The 16112-nt window shown below is 43.5% G+C and overlaps 1 protein-coding gene across 1 annotated transcript in view; it reads right to left on the reverse strand.

Moving 5' to 3' along the window:
- Positions 1 to 449: 449 nt before the first annotated feature.
- MYO15A (myosin XVA) overlaps positions 450 to 16112 on the reverse strand; it is a 204666-nt gene continuing 189003 nt past the window's right edge. Inside the window, exons 57-62 of the mRNA XM_033914963.1 lie at positions 15150 to 15310; positions 12739 to 12872; positions 11258 to 11391; positions 7532 to 7665; positions 6140 to 6280; positions 450 to 1212 (exon numbers count right to left, since the gene is read on the reverse strand). Coding sequence (XP_033770854.1) covers positions 1111 to 1212; positions 6140 to 6280; positions 7532 to 7665; positions 11258 to 11391; positions 12739 to 12872; positions 15150 to 15310 — 806 coding nt within the window. The 3' untranslated portion in view covers positions 450 to 1110. The remainder of the gene's footprint in view (positions 1213 to 6139; positions 6281 to 7531; positions 7666 to 11257; positions 11392 to 12738; positions 12873 to 15149; positions 15311 to 16112) is intronic.

Genomic DNA, 16112 nt, shown 5'->3' on the forward strand with positions numbered 1-16112 from the left:
AATATCCTTCAAGAAAGCACTTTTCCATTATCTGATATGTTGGCTTCTGTCCTGGGGGGAGGGCGGGGTTCTTGTCATTCTGCCCCAATGAAATGCACTGGACCAGAGGAATACTTGACAGCAATGTATGGCCATTTTTTTTAAAGCACCCAAGGAGTGGCAGTTTCTCTGAAAGGATTGTTCTTTTTAACTGTATCATGGGAAGGCTTTTATCTAGGTCAGAATTAAAAACCAACCAACCGTAAATCTGACCTGAACCAAACTCACTGCCAGACTATGGCACACATACAGTAGATCAGGGATGTCAAAGTCCCTCCTCGAAGGCCGCAATCCAGTCGGATTTTCAGGATTTCCCTAATGACTATGCATGAGATCTATTAGCATACAATGAAAGCAGTGCATGCAAATAGATCTCATTCATATTCATTGGGGAAATCCTGAAAACCCGATTGGATTGCGGCCCTCGAGGAGGGACTTTGACACCCCTGCAGTAGATGGAGACTGAGGTGTTGATCAGTTTCGGCATGTGAGAGAGAACTCTCTTTTTGCTTCGATTCCCAGGATATGTCTTATCCCTATTAAGGATTAAAATAACTAAGCCTGAAATGCAAAACCCGAAACAGCGGTTTGTGGCCAAGGCCAAGCTCACATCTGGGTTTTACTTCCGTTGCTTTCAGTGGAAGTAAAACCCAGATGTCTCAATCCGTCCTCCTATCTAACTTCAGGCGGTGATTATTTCCATGTTCACCCAGAGTTTGCATTTTACAGGGCTCTTTTGCAACAGAAACCGGGCTGCTTTTCCCGGATAATGTTACCGTAGTGGGCCTACGCTGTTTGTGCATCTATAACTCACTACATGATTTAGGAACATCAAAACCTGGCATGGGTATTGTGCTCCTCCCTACAGGAGACGCACGGGACGTGGCATCCGTTTTGCTTTATCTACTTATTAAGGGGTTCTCTGAAGTGAAAGAAAAATCAGAGATCCGCCGCAGTCTGTGGCACCATTACAAGAAGTCCTTAACCGCTGTCACATTCTGTACAGTTCGACAACTCTCCAAATTGCATCCTTTGAAAAATTCAGTCCATACAACCCGGTGGATAGACCCATTAAAGCAGAGTGATCTCACTAGGTGGGAGGGTCAGCTGCTTCTCCTGCGCACGAAGCAAGCTCTCCATGTGTGTGGCAATCACTCGGCACAGCTCCAGGCCCTGAGGAAAAACAAAAACAAAACACCAGAAGAGATTGGTATCAGAAATAATCAAAGAACATCCACACAGATTTTAACTTTGTCATTTTTCCTGGGACAATAATCATGCAGAGAACGCATCGGGGGGGGAGGGGTTCCCTGTGTGTAATATTTCCGCGTTTGCAAAAATTAGACAGTTCTAAGTCCAATAAATGCTGGCACTGTAATCTGGAACCAGGGACACTAGATCACTTATTATATCATTGTCCCTACATTAAAATTTTTTGGAATTCTATTTGGCCACAAATTAATAAATTGATGGAAAATCATATAGCAATATCATATGATACAGTATTATTTGGAATGATGATGAGGAAAAAAAGTCAAATTTCACCAAAAAATAACAAGCTTTTATTAATTATGACAGGGGTTGCCATTCAACATATAACCAATAATTGGAAGAATTATAATAACCTAAATTATACATTTTGGTGGAATACAATATGTCATATATTTAAAATGGAAAGAACAATAGCAATACAAAGAGGGACATATACTAAATTTATAAAAATATGGGGGCCATTGACAAAATACTGTAATGAATAAATAGCATGATTTTTCTTCTTCTTTTCTTCTTTTAGATTTTTTTTTTGTGACACACATAGAGGGGGGGTAATGAAAATAATTTCTACATAATATGTTATAATATGTTATACAATATGTAATATATGAATGAAAAGTAATAGAAGGGTGGGGGGAGGGAGAGGGGATAAAAATATATTTAGAATATAAATGTGATATTGTGTATTCATCAATTGTATTTTAATATTTTGTACACTTTATGTAAAATTTGAAAATAAAAAATAATATATGAAAAATAATAGAAGGGTGGGGGGAGGGAGAGGGGGAAAAATTTATTTAGATTATGATGTATTAGATATAAAAGTGATATTGTGTATTCATCAATTGTACTTTAGTATTTTGTACACTTTATGTAAAATTTGAAAATAAAAAATAATAAGAAAAAAAAAAAAAAAAAAGAAATTTTATGCAGAGCTTTGCTAATCCAAGAAGATTACTACTAATTCTTATCCTCATCGATATTCAGCCAGCGGGTGTCAGCCGCCGGCAAAATTAGACCGAGTTATTCAGTGCCAGGCCATATCAGGAAGCTACCCAGTTATAGCCAATATTCTGCACTCTACCTGACTAACAAACCAGGCTTTTTATGTAGTCCAACATGTTTAGCTAGCTAACCGGCCCTGGTACTGAAAAGTGGGGGTGTCTGAATAACTTCTGGCTCTGCTCTGATTCTGCTGTCATCCGCCACCTTGACACTGCCCAGAGCAGACATTTAGTGGCATGGTCTGGTTAAATGTTGCTGAATTATCACTCCGGGACCAACCAGAACAGGCCTGTCATATCCAGATAAATTGCTTTGAAGGTCAACCCCTTCATTTCTAAAGTGCTACCAGGTGCATACAGTCCTCTACAGACCCAGCGCCCTCTCTCCTGAGAGTAGGTACAAGCATGAGGCGTGTTAAACAAGGGATGAACATTTACTCGCAGACAGGATGGGCGATAAGCAAAGCTCTGGCATCTGAGGGTAAAAAGCTATTTCGCCTGCAGAGAGGCCTTAGAATGTTGCCGTCTGTGATTTATTAACAAAGGGCTAAACGTAGGTGGACAACTGAAGGGAATAGTCCATCTCGAGTACAATAAAGACAGCTTTCAAAGCAACTTAGCGGTGGAAACTTTATGTCTCTGTTCAGTTAAACGTTGCTGGCAGGCATCCATGGCACACATATTTATTGACAGGTCAACAAGCAGTATTTCTGGGACTCAGGTATAAAAACAGGGCATGCACATCACCTGTTTTGCCACTATGTGGCTGACCATAAAAACAGCAGATGTGATAGGGCTGGGGTGTTTTTAGCAGCAGATGAGAAGTGTGTGGTTGCTTTTGGGGAAGGGGAAAGGGGACTTGCATTCAAAGTGGTGGGCACTGGAGGATTAGATGACTTGTCCAGGGTCACAAGGAGCAGCACTGGGATAAGAACATAAGAATAGCCTCCCTGGGTCAGACCAATGGTCCATCAAGCCCAGTAGCCCGTTCTCACGGTGGCCAATCCAGGTCCCCAGTACTTGGCCAAAACCCAAGGAGTAGCAACACTCCGGAACCCCAAATAGGAGCAACATTCTGGAACCCCAAATAGGAGCAACATTCCATGCAGAATCCCCAAAGAGCAACAAGATTCTGGAATCCCTAGAGTAGCAACATTCCAGCATCTCAAAGAATAGCAAGATTTTGGAACCCCAAATAGGAGCAACATTCCATGCAGAATCCCCAAAGAGGAGCAAGATTCCGGAATCCCCAGAATAGCAACATTCCATGCAGAATCCCCAAAGAGCTACAAGATTCCAGAATCCCCAGAGTAGCAACATTCCATGCTACCGATAAGAACATAAGAATTGCCGCTGCTGGATCAGACCAGTGGTCCATCATGCCCAGCAGTCCGCTCACGCAGCGGCCCTCTGGTCAAAGACCAGCGCCCTAACTGAGACTAGCCCTACCAGCGTATGCTCTTGTTCACCAGGAACTTGTCTAACTTTGTCATGAATCCCTGGAGGGTGTTTTCCCCTATGACAGACTCCAGAAGAGCGTTCCAGTTTTCTACCACTCTCTGGGTGAAGAAGAACTTCCTTACGTTCGTATGGAATCTATCCCCTTTCAAATTTAGAGAGTGCCCTCTTGTTCGATCCAGGGCAAGCAATGGCTTCCCCCATGTCTTTCTTAATAACAGACTATGGACTTTTCCTCCAGGAGCTTGTCCAAACCTTTGTTAAAACCAACTATGTTAACTGCTCTTATCACAACCTCTGGCAACGCGTTGCAGAGCTTAACTATTCTCTGAGTGAAAAAAAATTTCCTCCTATTGGTTTTAAAGGTATTTCCCAGTAACTTCATCGAGTGTCTCCTAGTCTTTGTCATTTTTCACGGAGTGAAAAATCGATCCACTTGTACCCGTTCTACTCCACTCCGGATTTTGTAGACTTCAATCCTATCTCCCCTCAGCCGTCTCTTTTCCAAGCTATGGGGGCAGAGGTAGCAGCTCATCCAGTAAGCCACAGCCCTATGTAGCATGTGTTTGTGAAACTAGGGTTACCAGACGTCTGGATTTCCTCTTGAGGACATATCCGGGGATCCGGATGGCTTTTCAAAACCCGGCACTTTGTCCGTGTTTTGAAAAGCTTGGAACAAATCACTGTCGGGCAGGAAAACATCCGCACATGCACGGATGCCACGCAAAGATGTCATGCGCACATGTGCGGGCATGTGACGTCATCGTGTCACATCCGCGCATGCGCGGTTGTGCTCATGCCCGACAAGAGCAGGCCGCTGGGGTCCGGATTTTCCAAACAGAAAATCTGGTAACCCTATGTAAAACTAACTGGTTTTAACTGGGAAGTATACACCTTAGAGCACATGTGTCAAACACAAGGCCTGCGGGTTGAATCCGGCCCACTTGGCAGTTTTATGTGGCCCACGGGTGACTGTGCGCCTTACACTAGACCAGGGGTGTTCAACACGCAGGCCACAAGGGCCGGCTTGTGGGCGATATGGCATTTTGCTAATTGCCTCCCCCAGGTGTTTACCTTCAGGCCAGCTCCCTTTTCCTTACTACTGCAGTCGTTTTTGTGCACAAAGCCGTGAGCGGCGGCTCCTTGCATATCCCACAGCTCACCCGGAAGCCTTCCCTCTGACGTTGAGAAGCATACAGTGTGCTTTGTGTAGTTTAATTTTCTGGTTAACCATTATGTGTTGTTGATAAGATTATATTGTGTATATATATATGAAAAATGAATGGAAAAAATGGTATTACAATTAGTACTATTATGGGGGGCGGGGTCTGGCCCACGACTTAGCCTGTGTTGTAGATTTCGGCCCCTTAATGTGATTGAGTTTGACACCCCTGCCTTAGAGGGTGATTTTATAAAGCAGATTCGATATCTAAAAAAGAGCTCTTATACACTTGTATGTCTGAATAGTGTGCCTGCTGACAAGATTGCATGCACTCATATACTGGCTGTGCATAGGTGTTTCCAGGTGGTTTGAATGAAGTGGAGGTGGAGTTTTCATAGTACAAATATATTTTATAAAAGATATGGCTATGTATGTACTATATGGAGACATTTACACATTTTTGGAATAGGTGAAAATTGGTCATAAGCACATAAGAATAACTCTTATTTGGTAGTTAGGCCCCCACCTGCTGCATCACAGAATGCACTGGGTGGTCCGGGGGTGCCACCCTTTTTATGATGACACCCTAGAGCAGGGATCTCAAAGTCCCTCCTTGAGGGCCGCAATCCAGTTAGGTTTTCAGGATTTCCCCAATGACTATGCATTGAAAGCAGTGCATGCACATAGATCTCATGCATATTCATTGGGGAAATCCTGAAAACCCGACTGGATTGCGGCCCTCAAGGAGGGACTTTGAGACCCCTGCCCTAGAGGAAGGAAGGCCGCATGCTTACTCCTTCCTCCCTGCCTCCTGGATTTTTTTTAAAGGTATATTGGGGTGCAGAGTGCCCCCTAGGCCACCAGGGAGAGGGGATTGTTGGATCTTCAGAGATGGGAGGGCAGATAAATATTACAATGACCCATCTAGTCTGCCTCAAAGGTGATTGGAATTGTAATTACCACCCCATGTACTTTACCATCTTCCCCTCTCCCCAAAGCCTTCCTAAATGTCATAGAAACATGATGGCAGATAAAGGCCAAATGGCCCACCCAGTCTTCCCATCCGCAGTAACCATTATCTCTTTCTCTCTTCGAGAGATCTCACGTGCCTATCCCAGGCCCTTTTGAATTCAGACACAGTCTCTTGTCTCCATCGCCTCCACCAACATCATTCTCTACCGCAGGGCTACATTTCCGTTCATACCTGCTCAAGCTGCAGCTGTGTGATCCTCTGTGACACGAGATCTCCCAGCATAATCTCTACATATGGGTAGCTGGAACCAGCAGTGGGCCGCTGAGTGCGTGTGGATTGAATCTCCTTTAGTGGAAACTTCACTATCATCTCCTGGATACAAACCAACAACGACTTCAGAGTTTGCAAAATTCTGCTGCCTCGTTCCCCTGCAGTGATGGAACTATCTATTCATATTTATATTTATCCCCTGAGTAGATTTATCATAATATAGAATATGAATTTATAGTACATAAGAACATAAAATTGTCTTACTGGGACAGACTGAAGGTCTACCAAGCCCAGTATCCTGTTTCCAACAGTGGCCAATCCAGGTCACAAGTACCAGGAAAGATCCCCAAATCCCTAAAGAGTGAAACAAATTTGATGCTTCTTAACCTAGAAATAAGTAGTGGATGTTCCCAAGCCCATCTTATGGACTTTTCTTTTAGATAATCAGCCAAACCTTTTTTAAACACTGCTAAGCTGACTGCTTTTGCCAACATGGTCTGGGTTTCGGCATTAGAGCCTGCCTCAGGGGTACGAGAGACATCTACAGAACAAACATTAGTAATGTCAAATGTTTCAAACATTAGTAATGTCAAATGTTTCAAATTATATATAATTTTGTCATCTCATCTCTTCACATTATCTTACTTATCACTCTATCACCAGCTTCAATCAACTAATAAACACCTTCAAACACTCAAATATAATTCACTTCACAACAATACAATTCTCATTTATAATATCTTTTCTTTTGGGTTACTTTTTTACAAAAAGTATTTGATTATCTCTTTTAATTTCATGCATATATTATTTATATATACAGAATGTCACTTTGCATGTAATTTTGATATCACTGGTTATATAATCTCTGGCTTATTGTATTATTGTTATTTGACATTGCTAATGTTTGCCCTGTAGATGTCTCTTGTACCCCTGAGGCAGGCTGTAATGCCGAAACACAGATCGTGTCGGGTCTAGAATATAAATGGAACTGAACATATGATATAGAGTTAGACTGTTTTATCAATTCATTTCTTAATAAATATTTATTCATTGAAATTTCTCTCTGGTTGATGCAGACAGTTCCATCCCCACTTACATTGTTCCTGTTACTTCTTCGTGGGGCCTATTTCCTTGTTTTTGCTCTAAATGCTATCTGTTGTTCACCATCTGTCCATACCATGAAACTCTTCTGACTTAAAAAAGAGTTTGTGGCGTGAATTTCCTTTACAGTCGAATTAGACATAGTTATTACTCCACATTCCTGCATGCACACTTGATGAGAAATCTTTACCCAAGGAACTGTGCATATATGACCAAGCCCAGGTCGGGATATGACTCTCCCCAAACACGTACGTGGGTTTCCTTATGGAGGAAATGAAGACCGTTCTGATTAACAGCCAGGACGCATGGGGACAGCACGCTGTTATCGCTGCAGCTCTGGATGTAGAAGAAAGAAGAGCCAAACAGGGGGAAGGCATTCAGCAACCCTGAAAAATGACAGAGACGCGCGTGACTGAAGATGTCTGCGTTCCACAAATATAACTGAGTCCGATTTTCAGACCGACACCTGCAGTCGGCAGTCAACCTAAATGTTCAACACTGGGCCGTTTCGGGTGATTGGCATTGAATATTGAAGGTTTTTTTGTCTGGTTTAAATTTAACCGGCCAAGACCAATATCGAACACTAGCCAGTTAGGTTTAAATTGGCCAAAAATATTCCAGCTATTTACCCTCAGATGCCAGAGCTTTGCTTATCGCCCATCCTGTTTGCGAGTAAATGTTCATCCCTTGTTTGGCCTAGTTTGGCCACCGAGCTTAGCTGGAGATGCACTGAATATCACTAAAAAGCCAATTACTGTACATCATGTAATATAACCAGCTACCTACCATTGGCGTAGTGAGGGTAGGAGGCGCCTGGGGCGGTGGCGTCCCCCCACTCCTTCCACGTCCCACACGTCTCACTCACGCCTCTTAAAATCTTTGCCAGCGCGAGCAGCTTCTCCAGCCTGCTGCCTGTGCCGGCGTTGGCTTTCCCTCTTAGGTCACTTCCTGCAATCCGGAAGTGATTTCAGAGGACGCCAGGCCGGCGCAAGCAGCCGGCTAGAGTAGTTGCTCGCGCTGGTGAAGATTTAAAGAGGTATTGGGGGGGGGGGCGACGGAGAAGGGAAAGCGTGAGCATGGTGGGGGGGGGGACAGAGAGGTGCCGGTGCCCCCACCAAGATGGCACCCGTGGCGGTCCGCCCCCACCCCATCCCCCCTTACCACACCACAGCTACCTACTAAGCGCTAACCGGCATTATCCAGCAAGGATGACCAGTTATCTCTCACTGAATATTGCTGTATAGCTGGTTACGTGAAAGCTAATTTATTAGCAAAATTTTATTTATTTATTTTAAAAAATTTCTAACCGTTTATAACTAAATGGTTCACAGAGTTACATACAGAATTTAAAAACAGAATTTTTCAAAAAAGAATTCTTAATGATTTACATTGAAGCTATGATTATTTATCTAAAATTCCAGTTCTTTACTTTTATTATTCTATATTTTTGTCAACTTTCATTGGGTTTGGGGAGGATAGGGGGGAAGAGGTCAATAGGGAAAAGGGAAGGGTGGTAGGAATTAGGGGGACGGGATTGAGAGATGTAATGAGTGTTTTGGAAACATATTTTGAAGAAATGAAAGATATTTGATGGAAATTAATATGATGAATTTTAATTTAATGCCAATTTTATTGTATTATATTATTGCAGTGATCTCAAAGTCGCGGCCCGGGGGCCACATGCGGCCCACCAGGTCCTATTTTGAGGCCCTTGGAATGTTTATCATAGTCACAAAAGTAAAATAAAACCGTTTCTTGATCATATGTCTCTTTAGCTATAAATTACAATATTATTATTAAGACTTAGCCAAAAGGATAGATTTATAAAACCATAAAGAGTTTAACCTCATGCAAAATTGTCATTTCTTTAATAAGACATTAACTATTTTATCTGAGGCCCTCCAAGGACCTACAAATCCCAAAAGTGGCCCTGTAAAGGGTTTGAGTTTGAGACCACTGTATTATTGTATATTTACTGATTTCGTCAATATAAATGTTATAAATTAAAAACAGAATCATCATGACACAAATAATCCTAAAAAATCATGTTAAAACATTATAATAAAGTAAAACCAAAATAAGAATGATCGTGAACAGTTCATCAGCTGGAATATTGATGCTTTGTACTTCACTGTAATTATTCGGTCCTCTTCATCCTGTCAACCACATAGAACTGTAAGATTTTGTGGTATACGTACACATTTTTATGTTATGTTATGAGTAGAGTTGCCAGATTTTCCAATAGGAAAATTCAGATCCCTAGACCCAGTTCCGCTCATCCCTGCCCTGTAATGCCCTAATCCTGCCCTAGCCCCGCCCTCCCTCTACGTGCTCATGTCGGGAGGGGAGGAAGTCCGTACATGCGCGGACTTCCTCATCGCCCGATGCGATTTGAGGAGGCTTTTCAAAACCCGGACAAAGTGTCGGGTTTTGAAAAGCTGTCCAGCCCCCCGGAAATGCTTAGATTTGTTGTAAGGGAATTTTTTAAGTACCTTCTTACTTCTCATTTATAATCTTAATGTATATTTTCTTCAAACCGCTTAGAACCTAACGGATGTAGCGGTATATAAGAAATAAATTACATTACATTACATTACATTTATATCCTTTAGGACCCCTGAAGAAGGCGTGTTCTCCGAAACATGGACCGTGTCGGGTCCCTTGGTTTGTAATGAGGTGGTATCATTAACTGCATTAAATATTTGGTATAATAAACACTTGTACATACTAGTCTGCGGTTTGTTTGTTTTTTAACTCTAGTTATGAGCCATTCCTGGATGTGCTGCACCTGTCATTGGGTAAGAATAAGAAGTCTCCCCTGACCCGAAAAACGGGGTGAAGGGCAGAGGCAACTGAACCAAAACAACCTACCGTATTTGCCGGCGTATAAGACGACTTTTTAGTACCTTAAAATCCTCCCCAAAGTCGGGGGTCGTCTTATACGCCAGGTACAGTTTACATGCCCTTACTTGCGGGGCTGGATGTACTCAGTCGCGCGGCTCTTCTTCTCCCTACCTTCTCTGCTTGCAGCACAGAGCCGAACGGAAGTCTTCCCGACGTCAGCGCTGACGTCGGAGGGGAGGGAGGGCTTAAACAAAGCTTAAACAAAGCCCTCCCTCCCTCCGACGTCAGCGCTGACGTCGGGAAGACTTCCGTTCGGCTCTGTGCTGCAGGCAAGGAGAAGGAGAGTAGCCTCGCGGTACCAAGAGAGAGGGGCGGCCGCCCCGCCCCGGTTGCAGCACAGCCGGCCAGGTCCCCTTACTTTTGTGGCACTTCCCCGACCGACCGATAACAGCCCGGGTCCGACAATCCTCCCTGCCCTGTAGCCGCGAATCTAAATTACCTTCTTACAGCAGCTGTAAGAAGGTAATTTAGATTCGCGGTTAAGGGCAGGGAAGTTTGTCGGACCCGGGCTGTTGTCGGTCGGTCGGGGAAGTGCCACAAAAGTAAGGGGACCTGGCTGGCTGTGCTGCACCCGGGGCGGTAGAGAAGGGGGGGGGGGAAGGACTCTGAAAGCACTTGAAGACAGAGGAGGGAGAAGAACGCTGAAAGCACATGGGGGAATACAAAGGGGTGGAGAAGGAAGAAGGGGTCGTCTTATACGGCGAGTATAACACAAAACTCTATTTTTTAACTAAAAGTTGGGGGGTCGTCTTATACGCCCAGTCGTCCTATACGCCGGCAAATACGGTACTTCTAATTATAAGTGTAAATGGGAAGCCCTCAGTTTCACAGCTTACAGTGGGAACAAGTCCCTAAAACACCAGCTGTGACAGTCATAAACCCAAATATTACCTGTGAAACATCCCTGGGCTTCCCTTGTAAAGTACACTAGTGCACAAACGTGCTAAAAGTGAAATAATCCTGAATAGATAATCACAAAATAAGGGCAGACTTGTTGTTCTTACTCCCCTTTTTGGGGTTTTGCATTATGCAAGAATAATCCTCTCTGGTGTTCATTTGTAGGAGATTTCTTACCCAGGAACTGAACTCTGGCCTGGTGAGCACTCAGGGCCTGGATCTGCTGCATCTGCTGGAGCACCATGTTTAACCAGGACTGAGGCTTCAGGAGCTTATAGAACTGGCTGGACACGTAATCCTGAACTTCTCGGCTAAGAGAAGGAGATGAAGGCCCAGAAAGAGAAATCAGCTGTCATGGTTGCAGTCAACAAACCGAATCTTGCTTAGGTGCTGAGGGATTCTTAACTTAGGTGCCCTACCAGTGCCTAAGTTAAGAGGAAAATGCTGTTTTAAACGGTACTTAAATAAAAATTCAAAGGTTACCAGACGTCCGGATTTCCCCGGACATGTACTCATTTTGAAGACATGTCCCGGGGGTGGGGGGGGGGGGGTGCGGACAGCTTTTCAAAACCTGGCATTTTGTTCGGGTTTTGAAAAGCTTCCTCCGAAATTGTGTCGGGCAAGAGGGCGTCTGCGAATGTAAAAATCTGGCCACCTTAGCCTAAACGGCATCGTAATGGCGCCTCCGGAGGCGCTTACTGGTCCCTAATACCACTGTAGACGCAGCTAATGCCGGAAGTGGCGTTAGGCGCCGGTAGGGCACCTCCAGATCCGCGAGTCACTTCAAAGGTAGGTGCCGGAAATGTAGGCCTTAAAAAACCTGGCCTGCGTTTTCGGCGCCTACTTTTGCCGGAGGCGTGATTCTCTAAAAGGCGCTGTCGCGTGATTGGCATGTGATCAGCGGACACTTTTAAGGTGGCCACCGACCACGGCGCTGTTTAGAGAATCCGGCAGAAATTTCCTAGAATTGGACGCACCTGTGCTATAAACCGGAATGAAAAAAAATCACGCTGCGTATTATCAGCTTATTTTCTCTCAACGTTTTTCGTGATGCTTGTGCAACCTTTGCCTTGTTTCAGAGATCCATGACTAGGGACTAGCAAAACAACTGCACCAGCGGCTTAGTAGGGGAGAGGGGTGGACTGCATTGGGCGCCGTCCCGATGGGGGTGCTGGCACCTCTCCACCCTCACCACACCACGCTACGCTCGCGCCATCATTCCCTCCGCCTCGTACTTCTGCAGATCTTCGCTAGCGCGAGCAACTTCTGCCTGTTGCTCGTGATGGCCTGGTTCCTCTCTGAATCACTTCCGGGTCGCGGGGCCAGGAAGTGACATCAGAGGGAAACCCAACACTAGTGCGAGCAGCATGCTGGAGAAGCCACTCGTGCTGGTGAAGCTTTACAGAGGTTTGTGGGGGGGAGGAGAAGAGAGAACGCACGTGCGGAACAGGGGGCCGGAAGGAACTGGTGGGGGAGAGGAGGGTGCGGGGGTTCCACCGCCCTGGTTGCCTCCTCCCCTCGCTACGCCCCTGAATTGCACAACTGGCGTTGTAAATGAAGGTACACACGGCATAAAACCTGAACGCCCTCCATCAGGCATAGAAACTGTTGAGGTGCACGCGGTTGTTTTATTAGGGTGCATCCACATTAGTACATACAGAGTGGGCAGGTAGATGCCGTCTTTTGCTCGGTGCTGCAGCGCTGCCAGTCTCGAGGCTTGCTGGAACTGGTGCTCACTTATTTTCATCTGGGGCATGGTGTTGAAAAGCCCTTTGAGATAATCTGGCAGAACCTGAGGAAAGAGGCAAAGTTTTCATTCTCCTTCCCTTCCCTCCACATTCTTCTGCCCGTACCAGTTTCCCACATGAGCTGAGCCCTAGACATACTCACTAATTATGGGGCAGTTACTACGCTTTCCATCTTGCAAAGAATGTTAAATTTTCATGGGGATAGTGTGTTTCTGTTTTCATAAGAACATAACATAAGAATTGCCAAACTGGGACAGACCAAAGGTCCATCAAGCCCAGTATGTGGCAGGTCCCAAGTACCTGGCAGAAACCCAAAGAGTAGCAACATTCCAGAGCTGAGATCGTGATGTCATCATGCCTCATTCCACCAATGCCTAAGAGCCAACCTCATCTGTGATGTCACAATGGCTCAATTGTCCTAGACTTGGCTCATATAAGAACGTAAGAGCTGCCATGCTGGCACAGACCGAAGGTCCATCAAGCCCAGTATCCTGTCTCCAACTCAGGTCCCAAGTAGTAAAACAGATTTTATGCTGCTTATCCTAGGAAATTATCCAAAGCCTTTTTAAACCCCGCCAAGCTAACTGGTTTCACCACATTGTCCGGCAATTAATTCCAAAGTTTAATTACACGTTGTGTGAAGAAATATTTTCAGCGGTTTTATTTTTAAATCTGCTACTTAGTAGCTTCCTCACATGCCCCCTAGTCCTAGTATTTTTGGAAGGAGTTAACAAGCGATCGGCATCTACTTTTTCCACTCCACTCGTTATTTTATAGGCCTTTTATCATATCCCCCTGAGCCCTCTCTTCTCCAACCTGAAGAGCCTCAGCCGCTTTAGCCTTTCCTCATAGGGAAGTCGCCCCCATCCCTTTTATCATTTTTGTCGCTCTTCTCTGTACCTTTTCTAAATCCGCTCTATCTTTTTTTTTGAGATACGGCAACCAGAACTGCGCACAGTATTTGAGGTGCAGCCGTACCAGGCCATTATAACATTTTCATCTTTGTTTTCCATTCCTTTCCTGATCATTCCTAACATTCTATTTGCTTTCGCAGATTGAGCCGAGGGTTTTAACATATATCTTTAATGATAATGCTTAGATTCTTTTCCTGGGCAGTGACTCCTAATAACTTTAAAAACACCATTCATATTAGACAATACTCCTCTTGAATCTGTACCCCAATTGAAAATTCTTGGAGTAATAATTGATGTAGATCTTTCATTTCATAGTCATATTAGCGAAATAGTTAAATCTTGCTTTTACAGACTACGGCTTCTTCGTTCAATTTCCTCCTTTTTAGATCCCAAATCAATTAATATTCTAGTTCATTCTCTAATCATTTCAAAATTAGACTATTGTAATTCCCTTTTAATCAACATAACCCAGAAAGAAAAGAGACGGCTCCAAATTATCCAAAACACTGCAATTAAACTTATTCACAAAGCAAAAAAATATGATCATGTTACCCCATTATTCATTAAATCACATTGGCTCCCCATTTCTCATCGAATCACTTTCAAAGTTATATTTCTGGTTTATAAAACATTCATCTTTAACGAACCCCAATTTATATCAAAAATGATTGTCCCATACAACGCTTCTCGCTCTCTAAGATCATCCTCGTCAAACTTGCTTTCAATCCCCTCGTTGAGAATTATCGGCACAAGACGAAATGATATGTTCTCCGTGGTGGCCCCTTCATTGTGGAACTCCCTTCCAAATTTTATTAAAAACGAAAAAGACCTTATTTCTTTTAAAAAAATTTTAAAAACATATTTATTTCAAGACGCATTTGATTTATGATAGATATATTCTAAATTTTCGCAATCTTCTATTAATTAATAAAATTTCTACCTTACCTCACCCCATTTTTACCTAATGTGTTTTCCTTTTTATGTAAATTTTAACAAATATCGTAATTGTAACTTTCCCCCTCCTTCCTACTCATTCATGTCTGTCCAAATTGTCTGTCTATTGTCTAGCCCATTTAAACTATATGTATTACCACAATTTGTTGGTTTTTAAACTGTACATCGCTTAGATATTGTAATAAGCGATTCATCAAATGTAATTAAACTTGAAACTTGAACACAGAACCCAGCGTCAGTCACTTAACTATAGTTCCTTTTTCCCACATGCTTTACACTTGCTCACAGGTTTGGCATTCCTGGACCACCAGGCTTTACGACTGAAGGTCTCTGCTTTTAAGAAAAACAGTGAGAAACAGGCGCCAACGTTTCAAAATGATTGGGGGTTACCAAACACAATATGAATCGCCCCTCCACGGGGTAATAGCCTAAGGCTGGGGCCTGTGCTTTTACCTGGTTGAAGTGCATGGTGACATATAACTCGTTCTCAAATTTCAAGGGCTGAACCCAGATGACACGCCTGAATAGGAACATGTAGTTGCCATCAAGCTGCTCCATTTGAGTGGACACATCAAGGATATATTCTCTTTTGCTTAAAGGGCGAACATTTTGACCTACATAAAACAATGAAGAATGCTGTTCCTGATCGTGTTAGAAAGGTTTTCAGCTAAAATACAGATTAGCACAAATAATAATAATAATAATAACTTTATTCTTCTCTACCGCCACAATCTTGCGACTTCTAGCCGGTTTACAATCAAGAGTGCTGGACATTCAGCGAAATACAATAAGTAGATATTCAGAGGAAATACAGAGATCAGAGACCTCAGGAGGCAATAGTATAGAAATACAATTTGCTGAGCGAAAATGTAATATGTACATTTTAGTAGGTAATGTCCGACAGGACCTGTTGGGGATAAATAGCAACGTAAAGTTACGATAAGATGGAAGATATCAGGTTATATTTATAACAGTGCTGTAAGTTCAGGTGGAATAGGGAGGGGGGAGGGAGAGGGAAAGGGAGAGCGGGTCAATTGTTTAGGTATTTCTGGAACAGGTATGTTTTTAGGCGTTTCCTGAATTCCCCGTATGGTAGTGGGCGAAAGCAGTTGGTCTAGGTCAGCGATGGCGAACCTATAGCACATGTGCCAACTGTGGCACGCGAAGGTCTTGCAGCTGGCACGCGCAGGGCCGCCATCAGGGCAGTTATACAATCTTTTGTGTAACTTATGGAGATGCCAGTAATATTATAATCAACTGATGTTGCTAACCTGCTGTTCAACCCCCCCCCCCCCCCCCAAACACTTATTGAGGGGTAAGTCAATTTCTTGAATATTACACTCATGATGTCTTAATCCATAAAATTACTCTTTTGACATGAAGTGATTGGAAAATACACATCTCTTTCAACCAATG

This window comes from Geotrypetes seraphini, chromosome 11 (genome assembly GCF_902459505.1).
Source record: "Geotrypetes seraphini chromosome 11, aGeoSer1.1, whole genome shotgun sequence".
In the NCBI taxonomy this organism is placed as follows: domain Eukaryota; kingdom Metazoa; phylum Chordata; class Amphibia; order Gymnophiona; family Dermophiidae; genus Geotrypetes; species Geotrypetes seraphini.